The 19,780-nt window shown below is 42.7% G+C and overlaps 1 protein-coding gene across 1 annotated transcript in view; it reads left to right on the top strand.

Moving 5' to 3' along the window:
* Nucleotides 1-19,780, top strand: part of WWTR1 (WW domain containing transcription regulator 1) — a 183,736-nt gene that overhangs the window by 152,999 nt on the left and 10,957 nt on the right. Inside the window, exons 4-6 of the mRNA XM_006763616.2 lie at nucleotides 1,042-1,244; nucleotides 17,338-17,471; nucleotides 19,071-19,183. Coding sequence (XP_006763679.1) covers nucleotides 1,042-1,244; nucleotides 17,338-17,471; nucleotides 19,071-19,183 — 450 coding nt within the window. The remainder of the gene's footprint in view (nucleotides 1-1,041; nucleotides 1,245-17,337; nucleotides 17,472-19,070; nucleotides 19,184-19,780) is intronic.

Below are 19,780 nucleotides of genomic sequence, written 5' to 3'. Positions count from 1 at the left end.
AAAACATGAAAATTAGCCCTAACCTGTTTGGCTCAGTGGATACAGCGTCAGCCCGCGGACTGAAGGGTCCCAGGTTCGATTCCGGTCAAGGGCATGTACCTTGGTGCGGGCACATCCCCAGTAGGAGGTGTGCAGGAGGCAGCTGATTGATGATTCTCTCTCATCGATGTTTCTAACTCCCTCTCTCCTTTCCTCTCTGTAAAAAACAAAAAATAAAATTTGAAAAAAAAAAAAAGTGTGGTTCTGAACTCAATATCCTCCATTGACAGTTTTGTCCTGTTTCTTTGTCTCCGCATTTTTTATGCTTTCTTGGTGCACCCCCTAGTCGTCTTTGTGCGCAATCTTGTTGTAGTTAATACTAGGGGGATTTGACCTCCAGGCCAACTTGTTGTCTTTAATGTAATTTTTTATCACTAATTTTTCTCTTTGCAAAAACTGAAATGCTTTTCCTCAATCATTTACTTGTTCCTGAGCTTAGCTCACACTTCTTTGGGGCATCCTTTTAAGACAAAGCACTAATGGGGTCCTGCCTGCGTACAGGTCTCTGGCCCAGGCACTGTTTTTACATGTGAGATGAATTTTCCTTCACCTTAGGTATTGCTGCATACCCAGCAAGCACTGAGGCTCACAGCTTCTGCAGCTCTACCATTCACATGCGGGTGGTCTGAGGAAGTGCACTACACCCACGTGTCCTGGTGAAATGATGCCATATGTAGTGCTAACTAACCTTTGTAGAATTTAGTTGTGATCACTATGTTCTGTGAAAGGCTTAAAATGTATTATAGGCAAAGGGAAGGTGTGAAATAAGATTTTTAACAGGGTACAAGACCTGAGACTAATGAGTCAGGAGTGGGGCCAGTATCTGAGGCTCCATGAATTGAGTTAAGGTGATAATTACTTAAACAGTATCGATTGACAGGGAAGTACTTTGGAAGGGACCCCAGAAATCTATACTCCAAAGCACAGACATTGTGATGGTTTCCTTTTGATAAGATGTTGTGGACCCTTGTCATTGATCTCCTATGTTCCTCCCTCCCACAGTGATGAGTCACCAGCACCAGCAGCAAATGGCACCCAGTACCCTGAGCCAGCAGAACCATCCTACTCAGAACCCAGCAGCGGGGCTCCTGAGTATGCCCAATGCGCTGACCACTCAGCAGCAGCAGCAGCAGAAACTCCGGCTTCAAAGGATCCAGATGGAAAGAGAGAGGATTCGAATGCGTCAAGAGGAGCTCATGAGGCAGGTATGGTCTTCCAAGGTGCTTGGTGGCGCTTTGTGGCCTTTGTTGCCAAAGCTGTTGGCTAGGTAGCTTCTTGGGGTAAATCTTCCTCTAGAAGCATTAGAGGCCCAACGCCCTGCTCCAGACCTCTCAAGTAGAATGAGTTTCCTGTCCCAGCCTCTGCCTGCACTATCTGAAGAGCCACCTGAGTACAGGACTAGCTATACTAGCATGGCTGCCTTTGGCTTTTGCTAGCTTTAGAAGGAGAGAAGGAATATATTCCAATTATCTATTGCTTTGTAACACGTTATCCCAAATTTAATGACTTCAAACAGTAGCCATTTTATGATATTACACACATCTTGGGTCTGGAATTTAGGCAGGGTTCAGCTGGACTGTGCTTTTGCTCTATGTGGTGTTGACTGAGGTCACTGAGTGGTGTTCAGCTGGTGGACAGGCTAGTCTGGAGGATCCCAGATGTGCTCAAGCGTGTGGCACCACAGTCAGGATTGCTGGAAGTGTGCTTAGCTGGGACTAAAGCCTGGAGCGTCTACCTATGGTATCTCTAGTATGGCTATCTCAGAGTAATGGCACATATTACATAGCAGCTTGGGTCTCCCCAAGAGAATGTTCCAAAAGACAGAAAATGGAACTGGCCAGTGTCCTTAAGAGTCTGGCTCTGGAACTCAGAGTCAGGTCTCCCATATTCTCTTGGTCAAAGCAGTCACAGATTAGAGCAGGTAGCAGAGGATGCTCTGTGGAAAAATGACAAAGAATCTGCGACCATATTTGATCTGCTGTGGAACATGATAAAGAGGGAGGTTGAGGGAGAATGAGCAAGGAAAATGGTTTGCATGTGGACTCTGGTAGAGTGGTCTGCAAAGCTGTCTTGGCATTGATCATTCATTTATTCATTCGATCAGTCAGTAGACTGCTGCTGTGTGTTCTCTCTAGGTCAGGCTCAGGGCTATACCTCAAAAACTGAATAAGGAGAATCCCTGAAGGAACCCATGTTTCCCCTGGTTCTGTGGCTTGGCCTATCCAAGACAAAACATGAGCTGCTAAACTAATGCAGCACATGTTTTCTGGTCTCATAAATTTTGCTGGCTACATTTTGGGGAGGAAAGCTTCATTTATTGTTTTAATTCTTCAAACTTTGCTTTATGACTCCCATGAAGCCAGATACATGAGTAGCTTCCTTTCACTGGCTTTTAAGGAAGTAAGAAGTTATAATTGGTTTAGAGAGCTTTCTTGCATTAGGGTAAACACTATTTTCTCTTTTAATTACAGCTGATACTTTAAAAAATATATGTAATCTATTTCTCATCAAATAAATTAAAAGATATAAAGTATCCAAGCTGCATGAGGTTTTAAAAACATGGTAAATTAAAATAATTCCTTAGAGCCTTTGAAAATGAGGTAAATGAACACAAATTGTGCTTTTTGTTCATTTGAACTGTTCCACTGAACTCTGTAACTACAGTTGTGCCTTTACTCTGAGGATTTGTGTCTGAATTCATAGTTATTTCAGGTAACAGTTATTTATGTTGTTTTGAGATAAACAGTATCATGTTTCTCAGAAGGGAAATAATTACATTATTGTTTTCTGTCTTTGGATAAGAATTCCATTTGGAATAATTTTTCTATTTAATAATGTAGAATAAATTAAACAGTATTATTTTAGGAACATTGTAAGTTTCCTGTTAGTTTTAGATTTAAATGAGCTTTACTGAGTTTTTTCCCTTAGGCAAAGCCATACCAAAGGCTTGTTTCTCAGTTTCTGCCTCTTTCTTTGCTTCTCTTTCTCTTGCCCCAACTCCTTCTTTCCCACAGAAAGTATTTCTGAAAAGGGGTGGGGAAAAGTGCCCTAAATTGTTTCCTCTATTCCAGCCCTAAGTGCCTTTGAACCAGAATGTATTATTGATGGTTCCTATTACAGAAATGCCAACCAAGTTCCTTAATGCTGATCCCCAGAGGCTGTGGCATTTGGTGCATTTTGCTGCCTCATAGCGTGCATTCCATTGTGTAGGACAGGGAAGGAGAGCTGTCTGGATTTGCACAGAGGCTCACACAGTTCAGCTTTGACTGTGTGTGTGTGTGTGTGGTTAGAAGGAAGAGATGAAATGGATAGTTGATGTCTCATTACTTTTATTATGGAATATAGGAAAAATGGTCTGACGAGACTACTTAAAGCCATATAGTAGTTGGAGTGGTCTATAATAGTTTTCTGGGGCATTTGTCAAGATGCCTGATGGTTCAGGTGTGGATTATGTCTATCATCTTGGTGGTTTTTCTACTTGTTGTTTTTTTGTTTGTGTGTTTTTTGGTGTTTTTTTTTTTTTCTACTTCACTATTTGCACCTAAGCCAGGGCAGAGGCAGGGATGGATTGGCAATAAAAGTGATATTTGGTTCAGCTGTTAGCTACCTTCCAGCATCTGGTAGAAATGTGAACTTTCCTCTCTTCATTGTGCCCCACTCTCATGTCCTCGGCATCAACAACTGCCTGCACATCCTTGGCTCACCGGGCAGTTAGTAACTCCTGTTCTCCCCATGCTTGCAGGATGACCCTGGTAATGCAGCCCATCTTCACTAGGTCCTTGTCTTGTAGGCATGCAGTTCTCTCAAGGGAGGCTTTCCTATGCTCTATCTCTGTATTAGGAAGGAAGCTTAGCACATTTAATAAGTAGATGAATTTATTCCCCAATTTCTGGGAAATCATCATACTCCTGTATATTTTTATTATTCTTAGATATATGATAGATGTGAACGCTCTTTATAAATTATGTGCTATGTAAATATTCTGTTTCTTCTGTCCTTCCTTCTTCTTCCTCTTCTTGCTTCTTCCTTCCATGCCATTCATCTCTAGGCATAGAGTTTGATGATATTGTGCCATGGAGAAAACCACTTCTCGGTCCTCATTGCACAATCTAATGTACACCTCCCAACCCCAAGGGCTCAAATGTTAACTCATTGTCACTGAAATCATGTCAGGATATTAACAAAGTGGATTTGAGGAAAGTTTGACTTCAGTTCTAAAGTGAACCTCCATTATTACATAATGGAAAAATATTTTTCCTTCCTTCCTGTATCTCCTCAATCCTTTATTCAACCAACATTTATATATTGGAAAATAATAAATGGGACATGGCTGCCCTCAGGTAAGTTATATTTTAGCAGAGGGGACAAGGTGATTAAATCTAATCATTGTCCAGAGAGGGAATTCAAACACTTCCCTACTTTAGGGAATCCAGGTGGCTCCCATCTTTGACTCTTATTACTGGAGCAGAGACCAGACACTGGCAAGAACAGAGGCTTATGAATGTGAGTGCAGGATGCTTCTTTATTTTCTTCAGTGGCCCATCAGGCCAAGTTATTGAACAGCTACAGAATTAGGATCAAAGAGCCAATGAGGATTGCTATCTCCCCCAGGTAGGAACCTTCTGAAGTGAAGCAGTTTCATTAAAAATGGCTTGCTTCTACAATTAAACATTGGCTGCTGTAGCAACAGAGTTGAGCTACTTGTATCTGATAATTGGTGAATTATCTCAGAATGTGTTAGGTGCTCTGAGTAGAGGGGTGCCACCAGCACCGGGGTGGGGATCCCAGGACACTACCTTTTTAAGAAAGTAGATCTTCCCCTGTTTTCAACAGGCATCTATTACAGACATTGTGCAGAGTGAACTTTCGTGAAAGACCTTCTCCACTGGTCCTGATAATGAGAGTTTGATTTTTGCTAAATTTCCCAAAAGGCTATGAAGCAGTTCTGGGCCCATCAGAGCAGTGGCAACCCTAGAAAGAACAATTTCAGTTAAAATTGTACTTCTTGGTATCTTCATATTTTTAGAAAAGGAATTAGAATTCAATTTGTGGATATTTTTTTCTTTTTTTTTATTAAGTAGAAAACTAAAGTTTTAACTTTTAAAAATATAATTGAGTGCCTTGTTTTTTCCTAATTGAGACAAAATAAATCATTTTGCTAAGTGAAAGAAGTCGGACCCCAAATAGCTACATACTATATGATTCCATTTATATGACATTCTGGAAAAGGCAACCAATAGGGACAGAGGACAGATGAGTGGTTGCCAGGGTTAGGGGTGAGGGAGGAGGGCCTGACTACAAAGGGACAGCGCTAGGGAATTTTGGGGGGGGGGGTGATGGCACAGTTCTACATCTTAGTTTTAGTGGCTGTTTCACAACGGTATGTATTTATCAAAACTCAGAACTGTATGGAAATAAAATCATAGCAAGCATAAAACACATTCATTATAAAAATATTTAACATACTCAAAAACAAGGAAAAACATCATCACTCATGCTCTTACCTAGGTAGAGTAACTATGAAGATGTGATTTCTTTCTAGTCTTTGTATGGATTTGTGTGTGTACTTTGTTATTTAAAACACAGTTACTAGCATATCACATTACTGTTTTGTCATCTCCTAATGCATTGGGCAGTCACTTTATATTCTGTATCATGGAAATTGTGCTGTGACTTTGGTTGTGTCTATTCTAAGCTGCCTTGAATCTTTTCTACAACAGGGCTAAACGTATATTTTAAGATTACATGAGTCACACCTGCCTACAATGACTATAGAATATTTTGCTGTTACAGCCTAAAATTCAACACAGTATTTACTCAGTATTATAAAGGACATGTTTGCAACTTTGCCTAATGAAATGGAAAATTTTAGTAACTGGTAAGAAATTGAGAAACAGGCTTCTCAGTCCCTATTTGCCTGTCTGAGAGAACAATTTCTTTACATGGAAACAGACTCAGGCCTTTATCTGAGGAGAGTGTTTCTTTTCATGTGTATTATTCATTTAAATATGAAGCCGGGGTATGAGTCGGGGCTTCTGTCTCCAGTATTATAATCTTCCTGTCAGTCCCAGGGCCCCTTCTCGGGGTCTGCGTTGTTGAGAAACCGGTATTGTTCTCAAGCAAGTTCAGGACTGAGTTTACCTCCATCCTTTCCTTGATTAGGGCTCAGTGGACAGAAGAATGCAGCTCATTCAAACAAAAATGCTGACTAAGGTTGGCCTCTGGTTGCCAGGGCAACAAGGAAGAGGACAGAGGGTTTGGGCGGGAGGCTGTGGAAGTTTTTTGGCTGGTCTCAGAGATTTCTCTTGGGCTTGAACACCACTACCGGGTCCTGCTGGCCAGCTGGCGGGCTTCTCACAGCCATTCCTGACCAAGGGTGCTGGGAGGGACATGCCCAGCTGTGAGCAGCACTGGTCTGGGGTGAAGGTTCTGAGGTCTGTGTTTTGTTGTGTGAAGAATAGCTATTTAGAGAGGTTAAAAAGTGTCATATCATAGCAGGTCATGAAGCATACGTGGTGGCTATTTTATAAAATCTTTCCTTTAGAAAAGGAGCTAAAATTTAACTTTTAAAAAAACATTTTATAGAATTACATTTCAGGGTTGACTGTGATTCCACCAACCTTTAAATCCCTCTAGAACAGCCTGGTTCTCCAAATTCATTCATTCATTGTTCAACGTGCTCAGGACACTGAATGCAGAGCGGTGAGCAGATAGACTTGGATCCTTTCCTTACAGAGCTCTTCCGTCAAGTGTTTGGTTTGCCCACAAGTCCCAGAAATGATCCATTTTCTAAAATCTTCTCATTTTTTGAAAAAATAATATCAATCCCAGTCTTTTTAAAAGGACCCTTCAGAAAATGTTATAAATTGAACACATTTTTAAACGCAGGTTCACCAAATTTGCACGAAGGGAAAAGCAGCTGCTGATTTCTGGTCTTAATGAGATCACCAAAGTATGAAGAACTATTCCATGTCAAGGTCCATTCAGCTATTTTTTTAAGCGAAGAGAATGTCATGGAAGTTATGCTGTGATTATAATATCTAAATTATGTGTTCCGTATGTGATTCTCAGAAACAACAGAGATTATATAATAATGTAATGTTGTTATATACACCCTGAATTAAAAGAACAACAAACAGGCCGTGTATAATAGTACAGACTCTAATTGTCTTCCTGAAAATGCTAGACTTCCCGTTGTTCTTTCATAGCGGCAGTTCTGGCAGCTGAGCGTGTGATGAAGTGTTTCAAGAAGGGAGGCTCCCTAAAATGTGACAGTGGGTTTCTAGAAGGTGAATAATTCAGCGTTCTGCCTCTAAAGCCTCAGCCTTTGGGCAGAGAGAGGCGCTGCTCTGCATGGGAATAACTGTTTTAATGTTAGGATTTCAAAAGGTCTTTATTTTTTCATTAGTTTCTAGTCACCCCACCCTTTATAATTAAAACAATCCAATCTTCCATTCTTCTGGAATCCCTGGAACGCACACTTATATCAAGCAGGACACCCTTGGAAAAGGTTATTGTCATTTGTTTCTCTTTGAAGTATATTCCAGGGAGGCAGGAGCCATGGCAGAGGCCGTCCTCAGCCCCGGACTGGCCGCAGAGGCCCTCACCTGTTGTGGAGTTGCTCACTCTGCTGTTGATTTATTCTGAGGGTGAGCTGCAGGCCCTGGGGAGCTGGAGGGGAGGAGGTCTGGGGTTTGCTTCCTTCTACTGACAAATCAGTGTTTTCACACCTTCACCCTCCAGCTCTTTAATCACCACCCTCTCCCCTAGCTGTTAGGAGAGGGTGTTGTTGTTTTTTTAAATATATTTTTATTGATTTCAGAGAGGAAGGGAGAGGGAGAGAGAGAGAGAAATATCAATGATGAGAGAGAATCACCAATTTGCCACCTCCTGCACGCCCCCACTGAAGACCGAGCCCGCCACCTGGGCATGTGCCCTTGACCGGAATCGAACCCGGGACCTTTCAGTCTGAAGGTTGAGCCAAACAGGCCAGGGCTAGGAGAGGGTGTTTTTAAACCTACATATAATTATCCATTTCAGGGAGCTAGATGGATGACCACAACCTCAACCAAAAACTCCAAGAGAGAGTCTCAAAGCCTTCATTTTGCAGCAGTCTTTCCACTCCAGGCTGGGTCTAGAGACAAAGTAAAGTTGTGGTGGAGGAAGTAAGGAGTGGATTACCAGGAGCAGCTTTCCAGATCTTTCTGAAACTGGCCTTTAAAATCTGAAAGTGTAACTTTGCTTGATGTGTTGTGTTTTCCTAGGACACTAGCTCCATCCATATATACATTGAAAAGGAACATAGAACCATGCAGTTCAATCGCTTTCCCAATTCAGGACAGTTAACTGTGTTCAAGAGTTAAATGGGCTGTTTCAATAAATCCTCCTCTAAACTGTCTGAGGGGTGGGGGTCGGTATTTCCATATCAGAGCTTGGAAAACGGGCCCAGATCAATGAAATACCCTGTTCCAGTCTCACAGCCAGTAGGTGAAAGGGCCAAAAATTTGAGGTCTGCCAACCTCAACCCTCGGCTTTCCTCTGTCTGCCAAACTGTTGGCGTGGTGGCCATGAGAATAGACTCTGGAGCCAGATCGTGGGAAAGTTGCTTAACTTCTCAGTGCCTCAGTTTCCTCATCTGCCATATAGAGACAGTTGGATAGTCCTGAGGATGAAATGAAATAGTTTGTTAAAGTGCTCAGAACAGCGCTTCACACATTGAGAGCCATTTGCAAGTATGAGCTAATATTCCTGCCTCTAAAAACATTTACTACTATGGGTTATTCATTCTGTTGGCTGCCCTACAGTACTAGCTTCTTTATAAACATGCTTTTAAATTTTTATAACATCCCAGAAAAGTGAGTCAGATGAATAAACTATCAAGAAAGGTTAAGAATTTAGTCCCAGCCATTATAGCTGGGGAGTAGCTGAGCTGGGACTTGAACTCCAATCTTTTTTATGTGAAATACACTTTTTCCCTGTGCCAAGCTCAGGACATGTCTAATAGCACTGAGCCTTTCACAACTGCTTGGGAATTGCAGTGTCCAGTACCCCAGAGAATGCAGAACAGCTAGTTCCACCCCAGAATGGACTGATAATTAGAAAGTCCTTCATCATATTGGCCCCAAGTTTGGGTAGAAGGGATCTTCCTGCTCCCAAGTAATGTTTCCTTGATAGTTTGAGAGCCAAAGTGTGCCCCTCAAATCTTTCCTCTGGTTAAATAGTCTCCTACTTCTTCATAGGACAGTTCATCGAGACCCTTCCCATCTTAATTTTCTTTTCTGGTCAGTCTTTGTAAAGACCTCAGCAAAGTGTAGAACAGAGACCTGGATACAGCCTTGACAAGGTGGGCAGGTCTGTTGAAATGCCCAGGGGAAGAGTGCTGACCTGCTACTTGAGATGGAAGCTGGGTTTGGACCAAGGAGATATCAGGGACATGGACTCCACCAGGCTTGTCTCTTGTCCATCATTATTTGTATAGCCTGTTTCGCCCTCTGGAATGCTCCATGAGGTAGGGCACTGTCTGTATTTGCTGCTGTGCCTCTGCTTCTGAGAACAGTATCTGGCACCTGCTAGTCTCCGTAGTATTTAAATAAATGAATGAATGAATGAATAAAGGAATACAGGAATGAAGGAGTTGTGGGGATTGAGAGAATCAGCTGACTTGGACTTTGAGCTGGGCTAAGTGGTGTGGGCCTTCAGAGAAAGCTTGAAGTTAGTAGGAAGAGCTGCTTTGGGGCTTGATGAGGAGTGTTTTGGGAGACACGAGGTTTCAGACCCCTGCTGGATGATGTGTTTGTTTAGGAGTTAAGGGCTGGGAGAAAGGGAAGGTAGCTTGCTGTGGTTATGGTAGTCAGGGAAGGCATCCTGGAAAAGGTGGTGTAATGGAGCCTCTAAGGCAGCAGTCGCCAACCGGTGCTCCATGGACCACTGGTGGCCTGTGAGGTCCGAAAGGTTGGTGACCGCTGCTCTAAGGGTGGGTGAGATCTGGCTAAATGAAGGGAGACCCAAAGTTCTGAGGAGTCTAGGAAACTGAAGACTTCTTTGGGAGAACAGGGTGGGTGGGGGTGGAAGGGATACTGGGAAGGGGTCTGTGAATAGACCTGTTGAACTGGAGTGGAAGTGGGAGATGAGAGACAGGCCAAGAGGCTTGGATGTGCCTCCAGCTTAGCATTTCTTCTGCCTCAACTAGGGGAAGCTGAGGACGGAGCACAGGGTTGGTTATGGCAGCTGCACCATCAATTCTCTTGAGTTGGAGTCCTGAGTCATGTCCTGGACCAGCTTTGATCAACTGTCCCCCTGTTTTCACATCAGTTTACATAGTCCAGTGCCCCCATCTTCTAGCTTAGCTTCAGCTGTTCCAGTTCCAACAGTCTTGACTGTCTGCTGCTTCTTGGTCAGTGTTTGCCTCTTGGTTCTGCCCACACAGGGCCGTAGGTGTCAAGGCAGCTAGAAGCATACTGAATTTGGGGTTGAATTTTATACCTAAACTTAGTTGTTTTTTAAATCCTCCCTTGTTTGGATGGAGATGTGTTCGTGAGGTTTGCCCTTTTATTTAAAAAACTAGGATTTCTTGCTGCTTTTTTTTCTCCTTCCATTCATGAGCAGTAGAAAAATACTGTCATTCAAAAAAAAAGTGATACTTTTAGAAATTCTAAATGTAGAACTATCCTATCTAATAAAAGAGAAACATGGTAATTAGCCATACGTCCGCTACCCTTCCCATTGGCTAATCAGGGCAATATGCAAATTAACTGCCAGCCATGATGGCGGCCAGCAGCCAGGCAACTTGAAGCTAACATGAGGCTTGCTTGCTTCAGTGACGGAGGAAGCCAACATGCCCCACCTGCCGCTGCTGGCCTCTGAGCTTGCAGTTTGAAACATTGTTACAAATATAGAAGTTAAACAAAACCCCAGAAACCTGCTTTCAGCCAGCCAGGATCTCAGAGCGGGAGTTGAAACAGTGTTTTGATTATAGAACCCAAACAAACCAGATACCTGCTTTCAGCAGAGGAGGCCTAAGAGCTGGAGCCAAGCCTCAGAGCTAAAGCTGGCCCAGAATAAAAAAAAAAAAAAAAAAACAGAAAAAAGGAGCGGGTGGGAGCTTCAGTCACCTGCCAGCCTGAAAACAGCCACCATCCCCTCATCCTGGATGGCCAGGCACCCCAGTAGGGACCCACACCCTGATCCAGGACACCCTTCAGGGCAAACCAGCCAGCTCCACCCATGCACCAGGCCTCTATTCTATATAGTAAAAGGGTAATATGCCTCCCAGCACAGGGATCAGCGGAGCCGCGAGGCCTCCCAGCACCAGGATCAGCGTGACAGGGGGCAGCGCCCAAACCCCCTGATCGCCCTGCAGCTCTGTGTGTGACAGGCTGCAGCGCCCCAACCCCCTGATCGGCCCTGCTCTGTGTGTGACAGGGTATGGAGCCACAACCCCCCTGATGGGCCCTGCTTTGTGAGGGAAAGGGGCCAGCACCCCAACCCCCTGATTGGCCCTGCTCTATGCGTGACGGGGCGGCGCTGCAACCTCCCCATCGACCCTGCCTTGAGTGTGACAAGGGGCGGTGCCCCAACCCCCCAATCGGCCCTACCCTGAGCGTGACTGAGGGTGGCATAACAACCTCCCAATCCAACCTGCTCTGTGCCTGACAGGGGGCGGCACCCCAACTCCCCAATCAGCCCTGCTCTGAGCCCGACCAGGGGCTGCACCTAGGGATTGGGCCTGGCCTCTGCCACCCGGGAGCAGGCCTAAGCCAGCAGGTCGTTATCTCCCGAGGGGTCCCAGCCTGCGAGAGGGCACAGGCCGGGTTGAGGCCCCCTCCCCTCGAGTGCACAAATTTTTGTGCATCAGGCCTCTAGTCCTATATAATAAAAGGGCAATATGCAAATTGACCCTAACAGCAGAGCCACTGGGAATGACTGGTCACTTTGACACACACTGACCACCAGGGGGCAGATGCTCAATGCAGGAGCTGCCCCCTGGTGGTCAGTGCGCTCCCTCAGCAATGCTAAGGATGTCCGACTACAGCTTAAGCCTGCTCCCCACTGGCAAGTGGACATTCCCCGAGGTCTCCAGGGCTGCCAGAGGGATGTCTGACTGCTAGCTTAGGCCCGATTCTCTGGGGAACGGGCCTAAGCCAGTAGGTGGACATCCCCTGAGGGGTCCCAGACTGTGAGAGGGCTCAGGCCGGGCTGAAGGAACCCCTCCCCCGCCCCCCAATTGCACAAGTTTTTGTGCACCGGTCCTCTAGTTATTTTATAAAATATAATTAAGTGAACTGAAAATTCTCACCATTCTCCATTTATATTAAAAACTAATTTAACCCTGGCCAATGTGGCTCAGTTGGTTTGAGCATCATACCTTATACCGAAAGGTCGTGGGTTTGATTCTTGGTCAGGGCACATACTCAGATTGCCTGCTCCATCCCCAATGGGGTGGGTACAAGAGGCAACTGATTGATGTTTCTCTCTTACATCAATGTTTCTCTCTCTCTTTCTCTCCCTTTCTCTCTCTCTCCCTCCCTTTCTCTCTCTCTCTCTCCCTCCCTCCTTCCCTTTCTCCCCTTCAGCTCTCTCTAAGATCAATAAAAACATGTCCTTGGGTGAGGATTTAAAAACAAACAAACACCCCCCCACACACTAATTTTATGTTATACAAAAAGGTTTAAAAAAAGAAATTGTTTTCTTAGTCTTGCTGACGCATCATAATGAACTTCACACTTTAATCCTTCAGGGTGGAAGTTGACCAGGAAGACGTGTCAGACACTCAGGCCACACAATAGTGTGACCTTTAAGATTTTTTATTTTGTTTTCAGGGATTGGAATATAGAACACGAGATGATAATAATAACAGTTAACATTGATTAGGTGAGCTCATGTTCTATGAGCCTTACATATGTAACCTCACTTTATCATCACAGCAGCTTTATTGGGCAGATGCTGTTGTTATCCCCACTCTGCAAAAGAGGATCACAGGGTTAAAGAATTGGCTGGGAGATGTCAGGGCCAGAGTTCAAATCAAAGCATCTAGCCCTGAAATCCCTGCTCCTGATCACTTTGCCCTCCTGTTCACTCTCTATGTTTGGAGCAAGGAGGAGTGTAGTGGGATTATCACATGAGGATGAAGTTTGTGCCTGGTTAGTAAGCAGTGTATACTATAGGCTGTTATTACTCTCATATTTGTGGTTGAAGGTGAGAATTGAATGTTCTTAGTTTATTTTTTATTACTAATTACAATTTAAAATATCTTCATTTGAATTCCAATAATGTTTTTTACTTATGCATTGAGCAAATGTTTATCATGTACCTACTATATGCCTAGCTGCTGTAGGCATTGGGGACATAGGAGTGAACATGACAAAACCTTTCCCTCTTGAGCTAATGGGAAAGACAGCCAACAAATATATAAGTTGCTATGGAGAAATTTTCATGCAATCTTTGAGGAGAAGGCATTTGTAGGAAATAAACATTAGTGAGGGAGTGAACTTTGGGAAGATCTGAGGAGCATGTTCCAAGCAGAGGGAACAGTTGGTGCAGATGCTGGAAGTGGGAGAGGCAGCAGGGAGGGGATGTGTAAGGGGATGTGTCGGAGATAAAGGAGGAAAGTGGACAGGGCTGTCCTGCAGGGCTTTGTCATGTTCACTCCTATGTCCCCACTGCCTGCAACAGCTGGGATATAGTAGGTACTCGATAAATATTTGCTCAATGAATAAGTGAAGAACATGTAGGTGGGTTTCTAGTAGGGGACAGCATGATCTTCGGGTTGGCTGCTGTGTGGAATAATCTTGGAGGAAATGTTGCCCCTTATGATAACTTTCCAACTCAGACTAGCCTAATTTATATTTCAAAGTTATGGCCTGGCCATGTAGCTCAGTTGGTAGGAGTGTCGTCCCATGCACCAAAAGGTTTCAGGTTTCCTTCCTGTTCAGGGCACAAACCTAAGTTGCAGGTTCAATCCCGGTTAGGGAGTGTTTGGGAGGCAACAGATCATGTTTCTTTCTCTCATCAATATTTCTCTCTCTCTCTCTCTCTCTCTCTTTCTCTCTCTCTCTCTCTCTTTAATAAAAGCATATCCTCGGGTGAGGAATATAAAAATAAAGTTATTCAGATGCATTTAACACCCTTTCTGTATTCTCTCATTTGTTAATCATTTGAAGGTGGAAAATGATACTGTGAGTCCCCTGCAGACAGAACATAGCCTTATGCTTATGATGACCTGAGAGTCAAGTCTTTCAAGTAGAGAAACAGTGCTGCTGGAGAATGGAGCTTTGGTTATCTTTAATTTAAAATAGATGAAACAAATGTGAAATGGCACAGTGAACCTCTTCTCCTATTATACTACAGGTTCTTTCAGCTTTGATTATTATACACATGCATGGGTGGGGTCCCTACACCTGGTAGGAGAAAAGGGCCAATTGGGGTTGTCTCGCCCAGTCCTGATAGGGGCCGAGGGAAGAGAGGGTGGGGAGAGCTGTGGGAGGTTGGCTGCTGGTGCGGGGGAGGTTGGCTGCCCGAGGGAAGTTGGCTGTGGGAGCACACTGACCACCAGGGTGCAGCTCCTGCATTGAGCATCTGCCCCCTGGTGGTCAGTGCTCATCATAGTGACTGGTCAATGAGTCTTTTTGGTCATTTTGTTGTAACAGTCGCTTAGGCTTTTATATATATAGATAGTTCTTTTGAATTTTATTTACATATTTAGCCACATACAGGCATTAAAAAAAAAGTTCTATATTGTATTTATGTGAAATATGCCAGGAGTAATTTAAATGAGTAGGAAAGCTTATACCTGGTATCTGGTATTTTTTCTTATAATGTAAACATTTTCACATTATATCATTATAAATGATAAATAATTCATATGCTTTATGTATCTAATATGGATTTTTTTTATTCCATGAAACTACCAAAATGATTCTTATGTTTATATTCAGACTACCTAAAATTACAAACTCAAACAGTATTCTTAAAACATGGTGCTAGCCCTAGCTGGTTTGGCTCAATAGATAGAGTGTTGGCCTGTGGACTGAAGGATCCCAAGTTCGATTCCAGTCAAGGGCACATGCCAGGATTTTGGGCTTGATCCCCAGTAGGGGGCATGCAGGAGGCAACTGATCAATGATTCTCTCTCATCATTGATGTTTCTCTCCTTCTCTCCCTCTCCCTTCCTCTCTGAAATCAATAAAATACATTAAAAAATAATAAAAGGGCATCAGTTCGGGGCTAAAACCCACATTTATTAGTGTATGAATGTGCGTGAGGGGTTGGTGGGTTCTAGGCTCCTCATACAAGGTTCAATCCCTGTTGGTCACCCCTATGAGGCCTTCGGGTAAGCTTTGGTTGGGAAATAAGGTTTCCAATGCACACTGCTTGCCATGTAAGGACCAGCAGACTTTTCTATATTTATTCAGAGGCATTTCCAAGATTTGGATTATGGATTAAAATCAACTTAAAAAAAAATCTCCTTTCTTTTTGTTTCCTTGCTTTTTATGGATTAACTGAATAAAATCTGTGCTAGTTAAGTATTCTGATTATTTGCAAGCTAAATGAGCAAAAGTGAACCAGGAGCCCTTCCTAGCCAGGGCATTAATTTCAGTGTATGTTAGCAATGCAATTTCTTTTTTTCTTCTTTTTTTTATTGCTTAAAGTATTACAAAGAGTGTTACATATGTCTCCTTTTTTTCCCCTGCCCTTGACAATCCCCTGGCCTCCCCTAACCCCCAGTGTCTTATGGCCATTGGTTATGCTTATATGCATGCATACAATTCCTTGTGGTTGTTGTTTTTTTTATTGCTTAAAGTATTACAAAGGTATTACATATGCCTCCTTTTTCTCCCACCCTTGATAATACCCTGGCCTCCCCTCCCCCCCAGTGTCTTATGTCCATTGGTTATGCTTATATGCATGCATACAAGTCCTTCGGTTGATCTCTTACCCACCCCCTTCCTGCCCTCCCACCCTCCCCGGCCTTCCTGCTGTAGTTATGCTAAGTGAAATAAGCCAGTCAATGAAGGGAAAATACCACATGATCTCACTCATTTCTGGATAATAAAGACCATTATAAACTTATGAAAAAAAATAGATACAGAGGCAGAGCTGCCTCGAACAGAATGTCAAGCAATGCAATTTCTTATCAGTCAGCCTCACCGTATGTGAGAAACATGTCACCGTAACTCCTAGTAACAGTGCAGTGAACTCTAGTAACTGAAAATTTTTATAGTCGATGACTTCACTAGACTTGTCTAGACAGCAGTTACTCTGTGAAATCATAGCATATTAGGGCTGGAACAGATCTAATAAAGATATTATAACTTACATGGCCTAAATATTCTCTTTGCCATTGTAGCCATAAGGTGGGGGTTTATGGGACAGTGAGACCAATGTTGTTAGCCTGGAAAGTGGGCAACTGATAGGCATAAGTATGGAAAGGGCCTAGCCTTGGTTTTGGATGAAGTATAAACATGCAAAACTATTCTCTGGAATTTGAAAGAAATTTGATGTCTGACTATGTTTGTCAAAATGGGAGAGACTCCCTGGAGGTTATACCTAGAGAAAATAATTGCAGTCAAATCCATAATCTTCAGGTTGACTCTCTTGGCAAAGTAATATTAGCTTTTAAAAAATAATGCTAGCATTCTGATTTTTGCTAGTGAAATGCAGATGCTCTCAAACATTCATTCAGCAGAGGGATTTGGACCAGGTCTGCATGTTTCCCTAACCTTCAGCCATTTTAGTCCTTGACAAAATAATTAGTCTATAGAACAACTGATTGACAAGTTTTTAACTGATTGTTTTGCTCTCCTGGCTACTGACATAAAAGTGCCAGCTATGATTTAATGTAGAGCTTGAACTCTGTAATCCCACAGTTTTACTGGCCAATGTCTGGCAAAGACCAGAATGTACTTGCTAGTGCAGAGGAGTCGAATGGCTTTGATTGATGGAGATTTGGTCTGAATCCCTAGGATAAAAATAGCCTTGTCTCTGAGCAAGTGCCTTGAGAGGCCTTTCTAAGATTTGGGCATTTAAGCAATTGGATGGTTGGGACATTACTAAGTGTCACGAGAAGAAATATTAGCTGAGCTTCTCATTAACTTTGTGAATGTGAGGAAGTGTCTTTTGCCTGTAAGACTTTCTTCAGAGAAAGAACACTGGTGATTTCCTGATGATTTTGACTTATTAGCAATTAATGTAAAGTGCTTTGTATTTGGTGAAATGTTTTCATGTGAAGTATACTTTGCTCTGATCCTGAGACTGAGGGAATAACTCTTGTCTCTCCCTCTGACTGGCATATTTCTGCAGGAAGCTGCCCTCTGTAGACAGCTCCCCATGGAAGCCGAGACTCTGGCCACGGTTCAGGCTGCTGTTAACGCCCCCACCATGACTCCAGACATGAGATCCATCACTAATAATAGCTCAGATCCTTTCCTCAATGGGTAAGTGAATATTCGGGACCACTTATTTTTGCTTACTTTATTTTGTGATCTAGAGTATGGTGGGTGTTTGTTTGTGTGGGAAAAGGTGGGGAGCTTGGAGGTTAGAGTGAGGATAGAGGCAGCAAGTAGTGGCAGAAAAAAATAAAAGCAGAGGAAGTTAACTCCTTTTCTTTTTTTAATCTCAAATTTAAAAATTGGTGATATGACATGGACTGAAACCCTTGTCAATAATTTTAAAATGGGGATGAACTTATTTCAATGGGATGGTGTTACACAGTAATTATTTGGAAAAATCTTGTGGTTTAATGTAGCTAGTGGGGGTGGGGGGGTGTGGGAAGCATGCCATGTGACAAATAGAGAACAAAACAGTTAAGAAATGATGTTTATGGTGAAATGTGAGTAAGGTCTGTAGCTCAGTTAATAGTGTTATATGATGTCAGTTTCCTGGTTTTGATCCTTGTCCTGTGGTTACGTAAGTGTCCTTGGGGAAGCTGGGGGAGAGTGCACGGGGATCTGTTCCTTTTGCATCTTCTATGTGATTCTAAAATTATTTCACAATAAAATTAATTGTAAAAAGATGATGTTTTAAAATAGGAAACATAAGAACAGACAGAAAAGATAATTTAGTCAGGAATATCTTCATGAGCAGAAGTAGTTACCTTTAGTTTCTTAAACTCAAATAAAGGGCAGGGTTCTATTTCCTGTGCCTTTTCTGTCCTTTCAGAGGATTCTGGAAAACAAATACAATTATGAATGTTATTAAAAATAGAGAGAGGTGAAAACAAACAGTAGCTAAAATAACGAAGGAAAGTTTTTAAAGTGTTGATTTTAAAGTATTTCAAATGTTCAGAAAAGTATAAAGAATAATGTGAGATTCACCATGTACCCCAAACCCAGATTTCCCATATTTTTATAGATTTATTTTTTGAAATAAGCATTACAGTTAATATTTAAACTCATTTCTACCACTGCACGTTCATCACACATGCTTTTATGCTTCTGGTTGCCTGATAATGTGTGCATCCCTAAGCAGCGTTCAACACTGTTTTCTATTTTTTTTTAAATTTATATAATGCTGTTATACTTGATATGTAGACTAGTGTTCAAAATACCGTTTTAAGATGAAACAGAAATCAACCAATTTACTATGAACAGCCAATTTTATTTGCTTACAATTTATTAATTTCATGGACATTGGGTATGTTTCAAAAAATTAAAAGGAGCTACAAATTGTGCCTTTTTTCATTACCTGGAAAGTTGGGCCAAATGACAGAACTACACTAGGTTAGGGTTTTCATGATACTTTAATTTGGAGATTTTTTTAGTGGGTTCATCTTTTTTTTAAAAAATATATTTTATTGATTTTTTACAGAGAGGAAGGGAGAGGGATAGAGAGTTAGAAACATTGATGAGAGAGAAACATCGATCAGCTGCCTCCCACACACCTCCCACTGGGGATGTGCCCCCAACCAAGGTATGTGCCCTTGACCAGAATCGAACCTGGGACCCTTCAGTCTGCAGGCTGTCGCTCTATCCACTGAGCCAAACCCGTCAGGGCTAGTGGGTTCATCTTGACATTCCTCCACTTTTGCTCTCCAGTGGACCATATCATTCAAGGGAGCAGAGCACCGACAGCGGCCTGGGGCTAGGATGCTACAGTGTCCCCACCACCCCGGAGGACTTCCTCAGCAATGTGGATGAGATGGACACAGGTAGGAGCAAAGCCTGCAAGTACATGCAATGAGTTTGCATTTTTTTTAAAATTATATCTTTATTGTTCAGATTATTATAGTTGTTCCTCTTTTTTCCCCCCATAGCTCCCCTCTACCCGGTTCCCACCCCAACCTCTGCCCTTAGCCCCCCCACCCCACTGTCCTCATCCATAGGTATACAATTTTGTCCAATCTCTTCCCGCACCCCCACACCCCTTTCCCCCCCCGCAAGAATAGTCAGTCCACTCCCTTTCTATGCCCCTGATTCTATTATACTCACCTTTTATTCTGTTCATCAGATTATTAAATCACTTGATTTTTAGATTCACTTGTTGATAGATGTGTATTTGTTGTTCATAATTTGTATCTTTACCTTTTTCTTCTTCCTCTTTTAAAGGATAGATACCTTTCAGCATTTCATATAATACTGGTTTGGTGGTGATGAACTCCTTTAGCTTTTCCTTATCTGTGAAGCTCTTTATCCGACCTTTAATTCTGAATGATAGCTTTGCTGGATAAAGTAATCTCGGTTGTAGGTTCTTTTTTTTTTTTTAAATATAAGCATGACCAAGTGGGATTTATTTCAGGGAGTCAAGG

The sequence above is a fragment of the Myotis davidii genome, unplaced genomic scaffold (assembly GCF_000327345.1).
Source record: "Myotis davidii unplaced genomic scaffold, ASM32734v1 scaffold1619, whole genome shotgun sequence".
In the NCBI taxonomy this organism is placed as follows: domain Eukaryota; kingdom Metazoa; phylum Chordata; class Mammalia; order Chiroptera; family Vespertilionidae; genus Myotis; species Myotis davidii.
Note: the sequence above shows the minus strand (reverse complement) of the source record. Positions and strands in the feature narration are given on the sequence as shown.